A 16,969-nucleotide genomic window follows, 5' to 3' on the forward strand; every position below is an offset into this window, starting at 1 on the left:
GCATCCAGTGCCACACCACTGACATAGGGCTCAACATCTAGTGGTACAAACAATGCCGTGTTCCCACTGGGGAGCAGCAGTCCATGATATTTGGAATCCTTTTTCTATATTAGGTAACTTTAATGGGCCACTGAGGGAAAAGTGAAACAGCTTGAAAGCAGCTGTATGCACAAAAAGCATTGATCTTTTGCACTTGCTGTATAATATATCTGGTCATTTGAGAAGAGAATAAAGCATAACATTATGAATCCTGAATAATTTCCTTGAAGCTACATGAGCAAAGGAAGGAGCAAGGAAGGAGAACATGCCTCATGATGCTCTATATGAGATTCCATCCAGGTCATGTAATGTACAAATGGCAACGTTATGGTGCAGAGTGTAAAAAGTAGTTGTGGCATTTCTTCTCCCATTCATTGCCTGAATCGGTATGACAAAGAAAGAAAATGTATTTCTTCATTTAGCACAAGGTTAAGTTTGCTTCTTTTAAAATATAGTGCAAATTAGATCATGTTTCCGTTGCATTTTCACATTTTTTGAAGAAACTTTGCAGTTATTGGGTTAGGTCAAAATTCAGTAGCTTTTCAATTCCCTATATTTCACCTACCTTCACTTGATTTCTAGCCTAACAGGTATGAACTGTGTGCTAATATAAAACAGAGCAAAAGGTGTATTTCAGTACAAATACTGAAAAACAGTGATAAAACCTACATTGAAGTATTTTTGTACAAAACAGTACGAAGTATACTGTTTATTGAGAATAATTTCAGTTTATACAACATTTATTATATATATATATATATGTGGTATATTATAAAACAGATTTAATGAATCATTATCTAATGATTGTGGTCTGTCCAGTTTTGCATTAAAGGTTTATTGACGGGTTAATCAGCTAAAATGTTATTATTAAAAAAAGTATGAAAGTGCTTGCATATCTCAGTATTTGTTGTTCTTAATTATGTGACTTTACTCTTCAGCAGAAATTGACCTTAAATTGACTAATTTCAAGGACATGCAATAAACAGGAGAAATCACAGTGGAGCAAAATAAGATTTCTTTGGTGAGCCAGAAGCATATACAAAGTTTCTAAATTCTGTTTCACAAAATTGAAAGATTCACATTATACACTATACAGAACAGAATATAAATAGTGAAAAAAAGAACTTTATAGAAAACCAGAAAAATATACACATTTTAAAAAGTGATAATTTTTTTATGAGAGACTAGGACAGATCAAAATAATCAGGCACAGCCTGATTTTTCTGAGTGATTTCACATTTCAGAAAACTGGTTGAAATAATCTCAATTCATGGAGTATTTTAGCAAGTGTGGGTGCAGCAAAATCCAAAGAAAAAGATTATGATATACTCATTTTAATTCAACGCCAGAACAGCCACCATAAGACTACTCTGTTTCAGAGAACGATAGTTCAGATTTCCCCCCAGATTTAGTGAGTTTAATTTCTGCTCCCCACACAATGGGAAATTCATCCACCATGTTACTGTGTGTTTTCATTATGCATTATGAATGCATTAATTAAGCTAAATGATATTATATAGGAATTATACCATAGACAGAAGACACTCACCAAACCCAGAATTAGCTCTTATAAATCTGTACTACTTGAGATTGCATCCAAAGGAAATATTTCCTGCATAAAACTGATGTATAAAGTTGTGCATTGATCAAAGTCCAATTTGTTGACATTTGAGAATACACACGGAATCTACTCATAACTCTGGAGATTTTGGAAGCTGTAAAGGCAAGCTAGATGGGTGAAAGTGCAGTCTTATATTGGATAGGTTTAACAATACATATCATCACAGACTTTAAAAGTATCCTTTTCTATAGCTAATTGTCCTACTAGACTGGGTAAGGTTGAGTATTGAAGAAAAGATAACTCCTCTCTTCACTTGAACATACTATGAAGTAAAAACAGCATGTTTATGGGCACATAATTATTCTTCAAAGGTAAAGACTGTGGTTGTATATAAGTCACACAGCTATCACCCATCTTACCACAAACAAATGATCTGAACTATTACTTTTTTTCCCTCAAGTAGAAAAACATTTGAAGCCAACACTTGTTCTTCCTAACGCATCAGATGAGTTTGATAGCTGTCAAGATAGAAAGAACATCCAATAAATTATATCTGTATGGCTTACTTCATTTATTTATGTACGCTTCACAGCTGCAGCATTCATACACAAACATTCATTACTTTATAAAAAGATTAAAAATGGTTATATAGATTTTATATACAAAATTATTTACTTTTTAAAAATTTTATTTTACAAAAAAGTAGGTCTATATATCTCCTTTTTAAAATGCAGAGAGCTGTAACATAGACCCATGATTAGTGTTGGAAAAGTTGATTTTTAAAAAATGGCCCTGGTTGAGAATTAATGTATTAGCCTTTATTACTGTTAGTATTATTGTTGTTGTTGTTATTAATCCTACAGGCCCTCCTTGTCAACTTTTTTTTAAAGAGTCCTCAAGTCCTTCTTGATCAGTGCCAAAGCTGGAAAGGACAAAAGTCAAGTTCCATATTGCAGTCACTTCTTCCAAGTTGTCGTATTTTTCATGCTCCTTATGAAAGCTTCTCATTCCATATATTCTATGGCCCTCCATTAGGAAATAGCTATGTTTCTTAAGCAAGATACTACTTTCACAGTTCATCTTCAGCTTGCAATAGCTGCTTCTACCATGTTTACAAAATGAGAGCAAATAAAAATTTAAAATTATTTCCAGCCTGGTGAAGTACCTCCAAGACAAGCAACATAAATGATTAAAGAACTCTGAAGCCAAATGGTCATAAATAAGCCTGAACTTAGTTTGACATCTCATTGTATATACAGGGTTTTTTTTTAAAATACAACACTCTTAAACACTATTAAATCATCTTATTTACATTATCATTGGTGCTAAAATGGAGGATTTAATTACTACAGGTGCTGGGGTAAAGAATCAAATAATCCCTCACCAATGACATATAGAAATTAACATACTAGATAGGCTGGAAATGGTTCTCTTTTCAATGTTTTCATTTGTAGTCATCACTGATATGTGTTGTAAGTACTCATGTCCATAAGTATTCCAAAATGCTGGGTAATCCTTTTTTTTTTTAAGGCACAGTAAGTTAGGGCATTCTGGCATGGCAAATGTCCCACTTTCACCAGAGTGGGTTCAACGCCTTGAATCCTGCCATGTCCTGATCCAACGATGAAAATGTTTTGATGAATTTAATGAGTTTACCTTTCCTGGTGAAGAATTTTTATAATAATATTTCTTAGAATAAGTCCTTTGGAATGAGGATGCTGAAAATAAAAGAAAAAAGGAAAGATTTATAAATGTGCTAATAGAAGTATAAGCAGGATGAAGGAATACATAATATAGAGTCAGATTCAGACATTGTCTACTGTCCTATACTCTCTTCCATAGTAGCTGTAACTTTTTTCCATTTTCCTCCTGAGCATCAAATCATTCAACTGCCCAATTCACCCAATTCTTTCAACTCATAAAACAAAGAGATTGAATAAAGTTCAGTGGTCAGATAGCTATGTAGAGTAAAAAGACTGAAGATACTTTACGGGAAAGAAGAGAAAAGTTGTCTTTCCTTCATTTTGTAGAAACTTTCACCAGGATGGTAAAAGTCTGATTTAAACATAATCAATTATATTTTCCTTCATGTAATCTACTCACGATTCATGCAGGTAATTTTAGGTAAATCCCATCGTCCATTTCCTTGGCATCTGATTATTGGAACATGGCGCTGGATGAAGCCATCTTTACAGTGGTATCTGATCAATGAGTTAATTTCATAACGAGGCTTCATCTTTCCAAAAGTCTTTGCATTTTCTACCACTGGTGGCTGGCCACAGGCCACTAAAATTGCAAATTACAATTTTAATAAATGATATATTTTTTATATTAATCTCAACCTTCACTACATCAAGCCCATCTACTCATCCATCTATGGATTTCCAGCCCATAGATTTTAATGAGCCTGACTACAAGAAATCTATAAAAATTAAACCAATAATAAAAATAGAAACTATGGAAAAATATATCCTCAAGTTTAAGTGCATTCTTTTGTACAATTCCAGTAGAATTTTTTTGAATTTTTTTTGTCTATCATTTCACTATAAAATTACAGGTTTCTAAAAAGCTGCATTGTGTATATTATACTGCATTACATTACATCTTTGGATATAGCTAGTGCTTTCAATGCATATTTCTTCTAGATGGAAAAATAATGTTGGAGTTCTTTGATATTCGTTTATGTTGTAAGCACACTAAATAATTTGGTGTTATCAACAAACTTGGCTATCAGCTTCTGAGCTTTAAATAATTTATGAAGACACAGTGTTCCTTGACCAGGCTTATTCCTCATCACATCCTGCACCATTACATCTCTCAGTTGCAAACATGGACCATTCCTTCTCTCCATTTTCTGTTCTTTAAGCAACAAGGGAACCATAAGATATTCCCATGAATACGATGTTGGCCCAGAATGGTGAATAACTTTGTTTATAATCTTTTGAAATTTCAAGTAAACAATGTTCACAAAATTATACATGTTCACATGCTTACTTAACTCTAAGAATTTGAAAAGGTTAGTAAGGCAAAGCTTAGTTTTACAGAACCCAGGCTGATTCTTCTTCAGGAAGACCCATGTTTTTATCTTTAACAATGCTTTCTACCAATTTACTTAGAATGGAAATTTAACTAGCTATGTTTTTTTGGTTCCTCCTTAACCACATTCCAATCATATGGTACAGAACCCAATTCTAATTACACACCTTTTTAAAAAAAAAACAAGGTAAGTAATTTCATATTTATATACTTTAAGAGCTCTTAGGTGGATAATCTAAGTTCCTATATCCATTCTTTTCACAGTGCTGCCATAGGTCAACTTGGAATGAGTTGCCCACTCTTCAAACATCAAAATCTTGCACCTATAAGTTTGTTGAAACTTTAAAAGCAACAGTGCAACATTTATTGCATAGGTCTAAACTGGAAGTCTTTACCTGTTCCTTTCTTGCATGTGTAAGTAAGATGATAATTGCATGGTACATCATTCCACTGACCATTTTCATGCCAAATTATAACAACACAATCTTCTCCAGAAGAAAAGAAACTATCTGGCTGCTTTGGTCTCCAGTTTTCATATTGCTGCAGAAGGCGAAAAACAAAACATCAGACTGTGAACCTCAACAGTTCAGGGGTTCAGATTGAAAATCTAATCAGAATAAAAGTCAGAATACAATATTTAGGCCCGCTACAGATGTAATCTTTAACCAATCTTTTAAAAATGCACATAGCAGGAAAGGCTGAATAACTTTTACCACAGCAGAAGGAGAATGTAATCCTTTCTATTCCTGTTGTCAAAATTGTGGCAGCAGCATCTAGTCAATCACCACAGATACTGAAGAACAAAGAAGAGCTTGACCTAGATAATTTCATGAGACCCCAGATAAAATCCCAGGGTGGTAGGCTAAACTGGGAGCTGGAAAAGCAAGCTACCGTGGATGGCTTTTGGATTATTGCCAATAAAACATGGACGTGCCCATAAAAATCACCAAAATTTGAGCTAGATTCAAAGGGGAGTCTACATTTCTCTATTTAAGTTGCTGAACTGAATCTTTAAATATAATGGGAGACCTCCCACTGGCATCAAGGGCAGCTTTACTTCCAATGCAAAATGCAGCTCCAAAGGAACAGTTTATTTTAGTAACCCAGGATCAGAGAGATTATTTCCATTTGCTGCAAATCCACATGTTGTCAATTCTCCTAAAATAAGATAGGTAGCAGATATCTACCCATTTTAAAAAGTCCTTAAATTACAAATATGAACTCTTTAAATTAAGGAAGTTTTCAAATCAGTACATTTTAGGTTTATTAGGCTTCTGATTTTTAAGTGTTTAAGATTTTTGTCTTCATCTTTTCAAGTCTTTTCTATGAAAGGATAATACAGTTACAGCAAAGTAAATGTAGATTCTCCAGGTTCTTGTCAAGTCAAATCCGCCATGAATGTCTACAGGAACATGCCGTGCTATCTTGTTTATAATGTTAAAATGCTAAAGTCCAACCCTACCCCACCCCATCCCCCAAAACAAGTTTGCCTTTCAAAAGCAATCCTTTTATAATTCCGGCTGGGTGTATATTTCCAGAGAATGTTCTTGACTTTTACTCTAAAGGTTATCAAGAGTCTTTCTTAATGGCAGAATCAGAGCTGCAATATATTATTTTTGCCTAGGTTCTTCTTTTAAGAAAAATGATCAGGAAAGGGAAAAAAGAAATGCTTGAAGACATCTACAGTACATCACTATTCCTTAGGATGTTTTATTTATATATCTATATATCTATATATATCTACCTACTAGAAATTAATGGAGATAATAATAAATTTCAAGAAAAGCAGCCATTGGTAGATAAATGCCAGGCACTTATCTACCAATCCATCCCATAAATGGGTAAAATGACACGGATTTCAAGTGCTTTTCTTTCATTTCAGGGCTTACATCTTGGAGCTGTTCCATTTACACACTCGTAAAAGGTTCAAATTGTTTTGTTTTAATTCTATATTAAGTAATCCAAACACAGTATTTTTTTAAGTACATTTTTTAATAAAGTTAATGAACTAAATGTGCTGTTTACTTACTGGAACCACCAAATATCTTTATGTATACATATTCTTTTTTATCTTTTTTTTCTAACACTAATTCAGCTTATTAATTACAGTGTTTTAATTATATAAGCAAGTTAATTGCAGCATTCTAATTTGGGACACATTAAGCCTACTGCCAGTGCCAGGTAATAAAACATGTTTTTATTGTAAAAAGATTAAGCAGTTCTCTCCAGGACTTGATCAAACCTCAGTGTGTCTGGGCTTTGAAGTTACAGCTGTACACCCTGGAAGACACCAGATCTGGAAAGGCTGCATCTGAAAGATGCATTTACAGTTGCATCTGTTTGCTACTTATGTGGTTCTTTGAGTACATAGCATTTAATGACACATTGCTTCATACTGCCAATCTTGTTCAGGATTTAGTTCTAGTTGTTCTTTTTAAGTTAAATCTTAAAAGGAAAAAAAAAACATGTATTTTTCAGGATCACTGCTTGACTTACATTCTCTATATTTTTAGCTCAGTCTCAGTTTTACTTCAAGAGAGCTAAATAATTCTCTCTCACAGAGTATCTTCAAGTATGATTTTCTTTAGACCCCTAAAAACTGTACCAGAGCAAATGTCTCTTTAACATAATGTCTCTAAGAGTGGTTAGTCTACTGCTTCAAAGAAATTTTGATTCCAGATATGCTATCTCTAAGCAGGGAGGATTCATCAGCAGAACAACCCTAAGTAGAGCTGTGGACAATTAAAAGGACACTAACAAAATCTTGGCATTTTGTGTCAGTCAGAAGGGGCATCTACATGACTTTTCATTTTCTTTCTGCTTTTATAACAATATAATATCAATAACAATTCAGGGGCATGAGTAATGAAGTGTGCCCATGTAATACCACTACTTCACAAGCTGCCCTCACTTCCTACAGGCATCCAAGTACAATTCAAGGTGATTATCATCACATATACAAGAGGGAAAATATCAACTCTGGTTTGGTTGCAATAGACAAGAGGTCCAATTCAGGGGCTCTCTGAGTCCAACTCCATATTCCCAGAATGCAGCATTTTGTAGTTTACTACTGACAGGAACAGATGTTGCTGCTTATGGGTTAACAAGAAGCCACTGTAGTAAATATGGCCTCCGATATAGGAACTTTATTCCACCATCAGAAAAAAAAAAATTAAAAAGAAGAAGCTTATCCCCTCCCCACCCCTTTTGTTTAGTTTTATAGTTCAACAATACAGTCTGTTGTTTCCAATTCTTCCTGACCAGATGGGCATCACTTTGCCAGGGTTGTCTTTTTAAAGATTCTTGTCTTCTCATTTTGTGTCCAAAATATTTAAGCGTTACTTTCCTTCTTTGTCCAATGAGAAGTTAGGTTTTCCTTCATCTAGCACTGAATAATTTGTTCTTCTGGTAGTCCAGGATATTCTCAATGATTTTTTTCCAGCACCACTATCCACGGGCATCAATTTTCTGATGGTCCAGCTTTCCGGGCTATATATTACAATCGGGAAGACCACCATCTTGACAGTACATATCTTTGTATCAGTATGATGTGTCTACACTTTAATATTAAATTATGAAAATATAAATATTAAATATAAAGAAAGTGCCAGTTTGGTTTAGTGGTTAAGGTGCTGGGCTAGAAAACAGGGGACTGAGTTCTAGTCCTGCCTTAGGCATGAAAGCCAGCTGGGTGACCTTGGGCCAATCACTCTCTCTCAGCCCAACTCACCTCACAGGGTTGTTGTTGTGGGGAAAATAGGAGGAGGAAGATTTGGTATGTTCGCCACTTTGAGTTGTTTATAAAAAGTAATAAAGGCGGGATCAAAATTATATATATATATATAGTGTGAAACTGTCATAGTTTTTCTTGCAAACACCACTATCTTTAGTTCACCTTCTCTTCAAATTTCTGAGCCTAGAAAGATACCACTTCCTAGGCTTAAGATACCACTTCAGTTTCATCTCTACTTGCTTTGATTGTTAGTTTTGCCTGTGGACTGACTGACTGACCGATATATAGAGCAGACTGGTTCTTGCATTCTCTTCTTTCACCAAGACATTCCTTAAGCCTTTTTTGTTTCCAACCATCCAAGTGGTATCATCTGCATATCTGAGGTTGCCTTCTTCCAGAAATTTTACGTATTCAGTATATAAGTTAAATTAACAAGGTGACATTATACAACCTTAGCACACTTCCTTCCAAACACTGAACGGTTTAGTTGCTTCTACATCTTGTAGCTCTCATTCCGTATATTGTTGAAGTCTGGATTGTAACATAAGGAACATTTTCTTACTCGCATATGACATTAGAGCAATTGCTTGGTAGTTTCAGCATTCCTTAATGTACTCTTTTTTTGGTGCTGGGATATTAACTGATCTCCCCCAGAGCTCTCTATACCTGCTTACAAACACTTTGGTGGCACTTTTAACTTCATTACCTTGTAAAGTTTAAATAATTCTGTTGGGTTTTCGTTAACTCCTGCAATTCTGCTGCTAGCAGTATTTTCTAATTCACTTTCAGAATGTTGGTGATCAAACCTCAATTATAGTCCATACTATACAAAGTTGAGGGAACAGCTCAAAAAATGGTAAGATGCTTATATTATTTCAACCATATATTTTCCAGTTGCACAAATTGCTTTCATCATGGAGCTGTGTTGACTGTATTATGAGGTGGGGTTTGTGTAAAGGCCTGAAGTAGTATAACACTTAAGTTCCAGGCAAATCTCAGAAAGTACTTTTGCAGAAATGCTACAGGGCAGCAAGCATAATGAAGCTGGCAAAGTTTTCCAAAAAAACATTGCCTCATATTGGACATCATCACTACGTACATTTGCTTTGGCTTTCTAATTCTCACCCTTCTTTTACTAATGCCAGACCCACTTAATACAGGCTCTTTAACTGCTTTCTTAACTCCTCACCCTTACAAACTATTTTTTAATATTATTTCATTACCTTATTTGGGCAAATAAGCTTCAGAAAAAGTTATTTCAGCTTTAATTAGAGCATGGTATTACACAAATTCATTCAATAATTTAAAATATGGGTCAAGTCTTTCTGAAACTAGATCTGGTTCTCCTTTTGTAAGTAAAAATGAAAATCAAATTTACTGACAGAAACCAATTTGTTGAAGGATCTGAGCATACCAGGTAGGAAGGTATAAAGTATTGTTATACCAACTTTGATCTTACAATGAAACATCATCAAAACCTATTTTACATTAAAATCATAAAATATTATCAAGCACAATAATAGTTAGGAATTATATAAACAAGATAACTCACCCTAACCACTTTAAGATAAATCAGTGTAAAATGCTAGTGCAATTAAATATTTTTTGATCTTGGAATACTTATACCAGTCACATCTCCATTTGAGGTGGGGCAGTTCCACAGCAGAAGTTTTTGTCATTATAATTGCCTGAGAAGGCTTCCAGAACCCACATCTTTTGAATACCACTCCATTATTTCTTTCAACATATACTTGCATTAGCAATAATGGTCAAGCTAGAGACTCTGGCCCCTGGTCTGGTAATGATGAACCCAGGCTTTCTGTAACACAAGACTCATACACTTTGGCATTCATTTCAATCTAACCCTCCCTCCCTGCTCCCAAAAGTAATCATCAGCACTCCCACCCAATGTTTAAAAAGTAATATAAGAGTCTTAGGTTGCTAAAGTTAATTCAGACCGATTAGGAAATCATCCAAGAGGTTGTAGGACAGATGGATCATTTCAAAAGAGAAGAAAGAAGGTAGAATGGGTATAGACCTGGGAAGGCTGGTGACTGGAGAAGGGATAAATATCCTTCAGATGGCAATGAAAATAATTTCCTTTTGATGTTTCAAATACAGTAATAAATGCTCCACAAAGAACAAATAATAAACTGTAATTGGAAGGGTTGCTTACGATTAATTATATTTTCCTATATTATCCCTTTTCAAAAGATCTGAAAAACTGTGTGTATGTTTCTTTCCTCATTTTATCAACCCTACATGATAAACTATGCTGAGAAACCCTGACTAGTTTAAGATACCCAATAAATTAGATCTGAATCTTGGACTTTCTAGTCCAAGTCTAGTCCAGTATTTTATTTCTTTTCCACTATATACTATTACATATACTACTACAGTAGTACTACTATTTACTGGGCAAAATCTTTGTTAGGTATATGACTGTATTCCTATTTTTATCTATTTTATATTCAGTTAACTCATATTTCATGACAAAAGAAGTAAGTCTGCCTTCTTAACAGCTTAGACATTTGATAATTAATAAGTAATTCTCATAGTTGTTCAAACTTTGAATATTGCCCAAGTCACAGTTGGTATCTAAACAATGGAATAGCCATCGAATGATAACAAAAACCCTTTTCATCTCTAAAATGCCCAACAAGTACCTGGGATTGCTGCCAGAATTTCACATTCAATATAGCCCTGCAGGATATAGTGAAGCTCAATTTAATTGCTGCTGGAAAAACATAAATCCTTATTTACTGTGTGAAAAGCATATAAATCCAATTTAAAATTAAAGTCAACAATGAATCTATTATAAATTTTATACATAGATATTGATGGGTGACTTAGTTTTCAGTATACATCACTGAGAAAAAGAAGATTCCCATTCTCTTCCTTCAACTTTTTCTTGCAGGGGCAAAATATAATATAAGCCTGCCATAAAGTTCAATAAACAGTATTTTAGGAACTGTCTGAACAATTTGTCTGTTGAGTAAATTAAAACTAAGCAATTGTTAAATAGAGTTTATTAGTAGCAAGTTTAAAACACGCCACCAGAAACCTTAATTATATGGTGCCACTAACTTGTGTTTCCTTTTCTATAATCCCCTCTATATCCTGAAAAACAGTCTTCCATTGTACTATAGCAGAAAAACTTCTGGAGCTAGTTACCTAAACAGTGTATATCCTATGCTGATCAATGTGTTCTATAATTTAGCTACAGTGAACAAATGTCTTCCACTGACCACATTCCATCTATTAGGCAAGTGACCTGCTGAGGTTATCATAGACCAGTTCAATTCAAGATCTTTCTTAAGTTTGCTCTCTTGAAAAAGGACTTGAACTTTGCTTATTCTTTAAAGAACTTAAATTCATTTAAATGCATTCTTTTAAAAATGTATAAAGATTTATCAACATCAAAACTGTATTTGTTACAAACTTGAATCTTGAATAGGTGAATTTGCTAATAGGAATGCAAACTGTAATACATTGTGCTGTATTGCTGCATAATGCATAAAGTCATGATACTAAAAGAAGTATTTTTAAAATTCTTCTAGCTCAGGAATTTTGAAATACAAACACTGCAGGGATTATAGTTACATGTTTTATTACATCAACATCAGATCCAGAACAGCATGTCCATCTAAATCTAGTGTTTTACCTTTAGTTTATCCCACTTTTAAATTTTCCATAATGTCCTTGATTTAGCCTCTCATACCTGCCATAGTCAAGAAGCTCATTAGAGCTAACTGAAATGACATTTGCAGAAATTCCTTGCAAATCTAGAGTCAGAACAAGTTTCTCTGGACCTAAATCTCTATTAACCATTCATATTTTTCTCTTTCTACTTTATAGTCTTCCTTGCAGCACGCTATAGCATGGATGTCATTGAAGCACCCTACATTTCTTCTCTGTTATATTCATTTTGGGTCAATACACCAGGGTGGTGCAGAGACCTAGATTTACAGAACAAAATTGATTCAGAACATACCTGGGTGCACACATAACCTCTGTTGAGAAAACCCTGAAGCAGCTCTGTCTTTTTCCTGGGCTTGTGCGGCTGCTGTCCACAGTTGAAGCGCAATCTCAGGAAAAAACAGTTTTGATTTATTTGTTGCTGATGGGCAGCAGAATCTTCAAACATCCTCCAATACCTTTCTGAGGAATTGTATTTTCATGATGTATTGAACATATAAACAGAGAGTGGTCTGAATATCCTAGAGGGGTTGTAGGCTGTTCTAGAGATGGGGACCATTACTTAGAAGGCTTTAATACAGTGTCTTTGTGCTATTCCTTGAAATGTGGGATATACTGTACAACAAGCTCTGTTTACTAAATTTCACTGGATGGGCAGATTCAACTTGAAAAAGAGTCATGGAAATATCCAGGCCCTGAGCCACGTAGGTATTCCCAACAGAAGCTATATGCATGCCTCACACCCCCAAAATCAGATTCTACCCTTTCCATCTGTATCTCTGTATAATGTACATCTTGGCCTTCTCTTTTCTCCTGGATCATTATGTTACCTTGCATCTTTTATTATCATCTTTGGACTATTTAGGGCTCCCACTCCCCCAGTTCCATTTTCATTTTTTCTCTTCAATGAACATCCATCCAAATATATATGTGTAATATATTTTAAGGGCCATTCCCATACTGCACAGCAGCCAATCCAGGCTTACACAAAAAAATATTACAGCTAATTTAACTGTCTAATGGAAAACTGTCTTCTCTGAAGCACGTCCCATTGTTTTTAGGTAAGTACATAAACAACTTCAACCTTTCAGAGCAACTTTCTATAGAAAGAAGAGATGGCTTTATGTAAAAGGATAAGTGGGGTTAATATTTTGCATCTGGAAACCTGTATGAATACACAAATCTATTTTCTCTTGAAAACTAAAGAATCCTCTTCACTGCAATAAATATGTAACCAGCACTGTTAAAACTAGCCAGTAGATGGTGCCGTTTAATCATTACTGATCTAGGGTAATCAATGTCTGTGATTAAACAAAGTTAAGAACTTCATTATACTAGAAAGATACCATTCCTTTGCTGTTCAGTAAAAAGTCCACAGAAATTAACCATATGATGCCTTGTGCCTTATGTAAATGGTTTTATGCTTAGTAGTATCTTTTGCTAACTGTGCATAGAATAATCAATAATAAAGGGAAACAAAAAAGAATTGGTGGGCAAGTTGTAATTAGTACTAGTGTGAACAATCTTTACATTTATATAATGTTTTCGTTGTTGGACTAGAGGTTTGCACAAAATATTTAGAGCATAGTCTTAGAATTCTCATTTGTATTATTTCCCACCTTATAAGTGTTAAGAATGAATGGACACTTTATTTTTCTGTATAATGTAATGATAAAGATGCTCATGAGTCAAGTTCAAATTCTGGAGGTTTTATGGACAGACCCATACAGCTTCCTTGGCAACTGTACAAAACACAGCTGCCACTGGCTTCTGCTTTTTTTCCCATTCTAAACCCAGATGCCAGCACTGCAGAAGCATTTCAAGTTACTTTTAAGTCCTAACAAGGGTACCAAAAGCAATCTGCAAAATAGGACAAAGTATATTATTACCCCAAACATGAAAAACCAAGGCCATAAATTAAAAGGAATAGAATTAAAATATTACATCATATATTTAAAAAAGAATAGTAAATAGAATATTTTCACTGTCCGCCAAAATGGAACCAAGGTGGTGTTAGGCTAACAGGGAATTCCATAAGTTCCTTTTACCGGAGAGATCTGTCTGTCTGCCTGACTATCCTTACATTTAGATTCTTATCATCGACTTTGCAGGAAAAGAAATAAAATTTGTCTACGGAATCTCTGAAGTTCTGTCTGTGGGATACACTAATATGAATAAAACCAATACTAATTTACACAAGGAAAATAAGCACAATAAATAAAAAGCTAGTCCCAGCATAACTAATCTGTTCAAATATAAAATACATGGGAAAAGAGAAATGAGAGGTACCAACATATGATGCCAGATGAACCTCCTTGAGAAGGGCATCAACAGCCAGACAGCCATTTCTTTTGTGATTTCCTACTTAATTTTATTCATATCAAATAGAAACAATAAAATGAAATCTTACAATATTTCCTAAAAATAAGACAGGCAGGGCAGAGCAATCAGTTCCACTATCTCATTATAAAAGCCTTATTTTTATACCAGACAATCTTATATAGCACAGCTTGATTTGAGAGACAATTTAAAATAGGAATTTGGACTGGGCTCAGAAGCACATGAAGGAGATGTAACTGGTGTACATATTTCAGGCAGAAGGTGTCTATGCTTCCCAACGTTAATTAAGAGAAATGTAGCACCATTTTCTGTAATTCAGAACTTCTGAATTAAGTTCAGTCGAGCATCACATGGAATACAGTATGAAAGTCAATGACAAAACTTACAAAAACATGGCTAAGAATGGCCACACCCTGGAACCTTGACAGAATTGAAGCACTTCCCTTGGTAACAGCTTTCTTACTTATCAGAAAGCAGCACATCCAAACTATCATCTGCCATTTCATAGCCACTAAAGTTTGGTTCTTCAGCAAAGGATCGTTACCTTGTCGTGGTGCTGGAGCTTGAGCACCTCAATGATGCCATGAGCTAAACCGTGAAGGGCCACCCAAGACGGGAAGGTCATGACAGAGAGGTCAGACTAAATGCGATCCCTGGAGAAGGTAATGGCAACCCACCTCAGTATTCTTGCCGTGAAAACTAAATGGATCAGTACAACCAGAGATATGTCGGTATACCATCGGAAGATGAGACCCCCAGGTCGGAAGATGGTCAAAATGCTACTGGGGAGGAACAGAGGATGAGCTCAACTAGCCCCAGACGTGATGACGCAGCTAGCTCAAAGCCGAAAGAACGGCTAGCGGCCGACGGTGCTGGTGGTGAACGGCGAATCCGATGTTCTAAGGATCAACACACCATCGGAACCTGGAATGTAAGATCTATGAGCCAGGGCAAATTGGATGTGGTTATTGGTGAGATGTCAAGATTAAAGATAGACATTCTGGGCGTCAGTGAACTGAAATGGACTGGAATGGGCCACTTCACATCAAATGACCACCAGATCTACTACTGCGGACAAGAGGACCACAGAAGAAATGGAGTAGCCTTCATAATTAATAGTAAAGTGGCTAAAGCAGTGCTTGGATACAACCCAAAAAATGATAGAATGATCTCAATTCGAATTCAGGGCAAGCCATCTAACATCACAGTGATCCAAATATACGCCCCAACCACAAATGCTGAAGAAGCTGAAGTAGAGCAGTTCTATGAGGATCTGCAGCACCTACTGGACAACACACCTAAAAGAGATGTTATTTTCATCACAGGAGACTGGAATGCTAAGGTGGGCAGTCAAATGACACCTCGAATTACAGGTAAGTATGGCCTGGGAGAACAAAACGAAGCAGGACACAGGCTGATAGAATTTTGCCAAGACAATTCACTCTGCATAACAAACACTCTCTTCCAACAACCTAAGAGACGGCTTTATACATGGACTTCACCAGATGGACAACACCGAAATCAGATTGATTACATCCTTTGCAGCCAAAGGTGGCGGACATCTGTACAGTCAGTAAAAACAAGGCCTGGAGCTGACTGTAGTTCAGATCACGAACTACTTCTTGCACAATTTAGGATCAGACTAAAGAGATTAGGGAAGACCCACAGATCAGCTAGATATGAGCTCACTAATATTCCTAAGGAATATGCAGTGGAGGTGAAGAATCGATTTAAGGGACTGGACTTAGTAGATAGGGTCCCGGAAGAACTCTGGACAGAAGTTGGCAGCATTGTTCAGGAGGCGGCAACAAAATACATCCCAAAGAAAGAGAAAACCAAGAAGGCAAAATGGCTGTCTGCTGAGACACTAGAAGTAGCCCAAGAAAGAAGGAAAGCAAAAGGCAACAGTGATAGGGGGAGATATGCCCAATTAAATGCAAAATTCCAGAGGTTAGCCAGAAGAGATAAGGAATTATTTTTAAACAAGCAATGCGCGGAAGTGGAAGAAGACAATAGAATAGGAAGGACAAGAGACCTCTTCCAGAAAATTAGAAACATTGGAGGTAAATTCCAGGCAAAAATGGGTATGATCAAAAACAAAGATGGCAAGGACCTAACAGAAGAAGAAGAGATCAAGAAAAGGTGGCAAGAATATACAGAAAACCTGTATAGGAAGGATAACAATATCGGGGATAGCTTTGACAGTGGGGTCGGTGAGCTAGAGCCAGACATCCTGAAGAGTGAGGTTGAGTGGGCCTTAAGAAGCATTGCTAATAACAAGGCAGCAGGAGACGACGGCATCCCAGCTGAACTGTTCAAAATCTTGCAAGATGATGCTGTCAAGGTAACGCATGCTATATGCCAGCAAATTTGGAAAACACAAGAATGGCCATCAGACTGGAAAAAATCAACTTATATCCCCATACCAAAAAAGGGAAACACTAAAGAATGTTCAAACTATCGAACAGTGGCACTCATTTCACATGCCAGTAAGGTAATGCTCAAGATCCTGCAAGGTAGACTTCAGCAGTTCATGGAGCGAGAATTGCCAGACGTACAAG

General features: G+C 35.7%; 1 protein-coding gene across 1 annotated transcript in view; it reads right to left on the reverse strand.

The window, feature by feature from the left end:
* Nucleotides 1-884: 884 nt before the first annotated feature.
* Nucleotides 885-16,969, reverse strand: part of VCAN (versican) — a 93,020-nt gene continuing 76,935 nt past the window's right edge. Inside the window, exons 12-14 of the mRNA XM_063293142.1 lie at nucleotides 5,032-5,176; nucleotides 3,704-3,886; nucleotides 885-3,318 (exon numbers count right to left, since the gene is read on the reverse strand). Coding sequence (XP_063149212.1) covers nucleotides 3,188-3,318; nucleotides 3,704-3,886; nucleotides 5,032-5,176 — 459 coding nt within the window. The 3' untranslated portion in view covers nucleotides 885-3,187. The remainder of the gene's footprint in view (nucleotides 3,319-3,703; nucleotides 3,887-5,031; nucleotides 5,177-16,969) is intronic.

This window comes from Candoia aspera, chromosome 2 (genome assembly GCF_035149785.1).
Source record: "Candoia aspera isolate rCanAsp1 chromosome 2, rCanAsp1.hap2, whole genome shotgun sequence".
Classification (NCBI taxonomy): Eukaryota; Metazoa; Chordata; class Lepidosauria; order Squamata; family Boidae; genus Candoia; species Candoia aspera.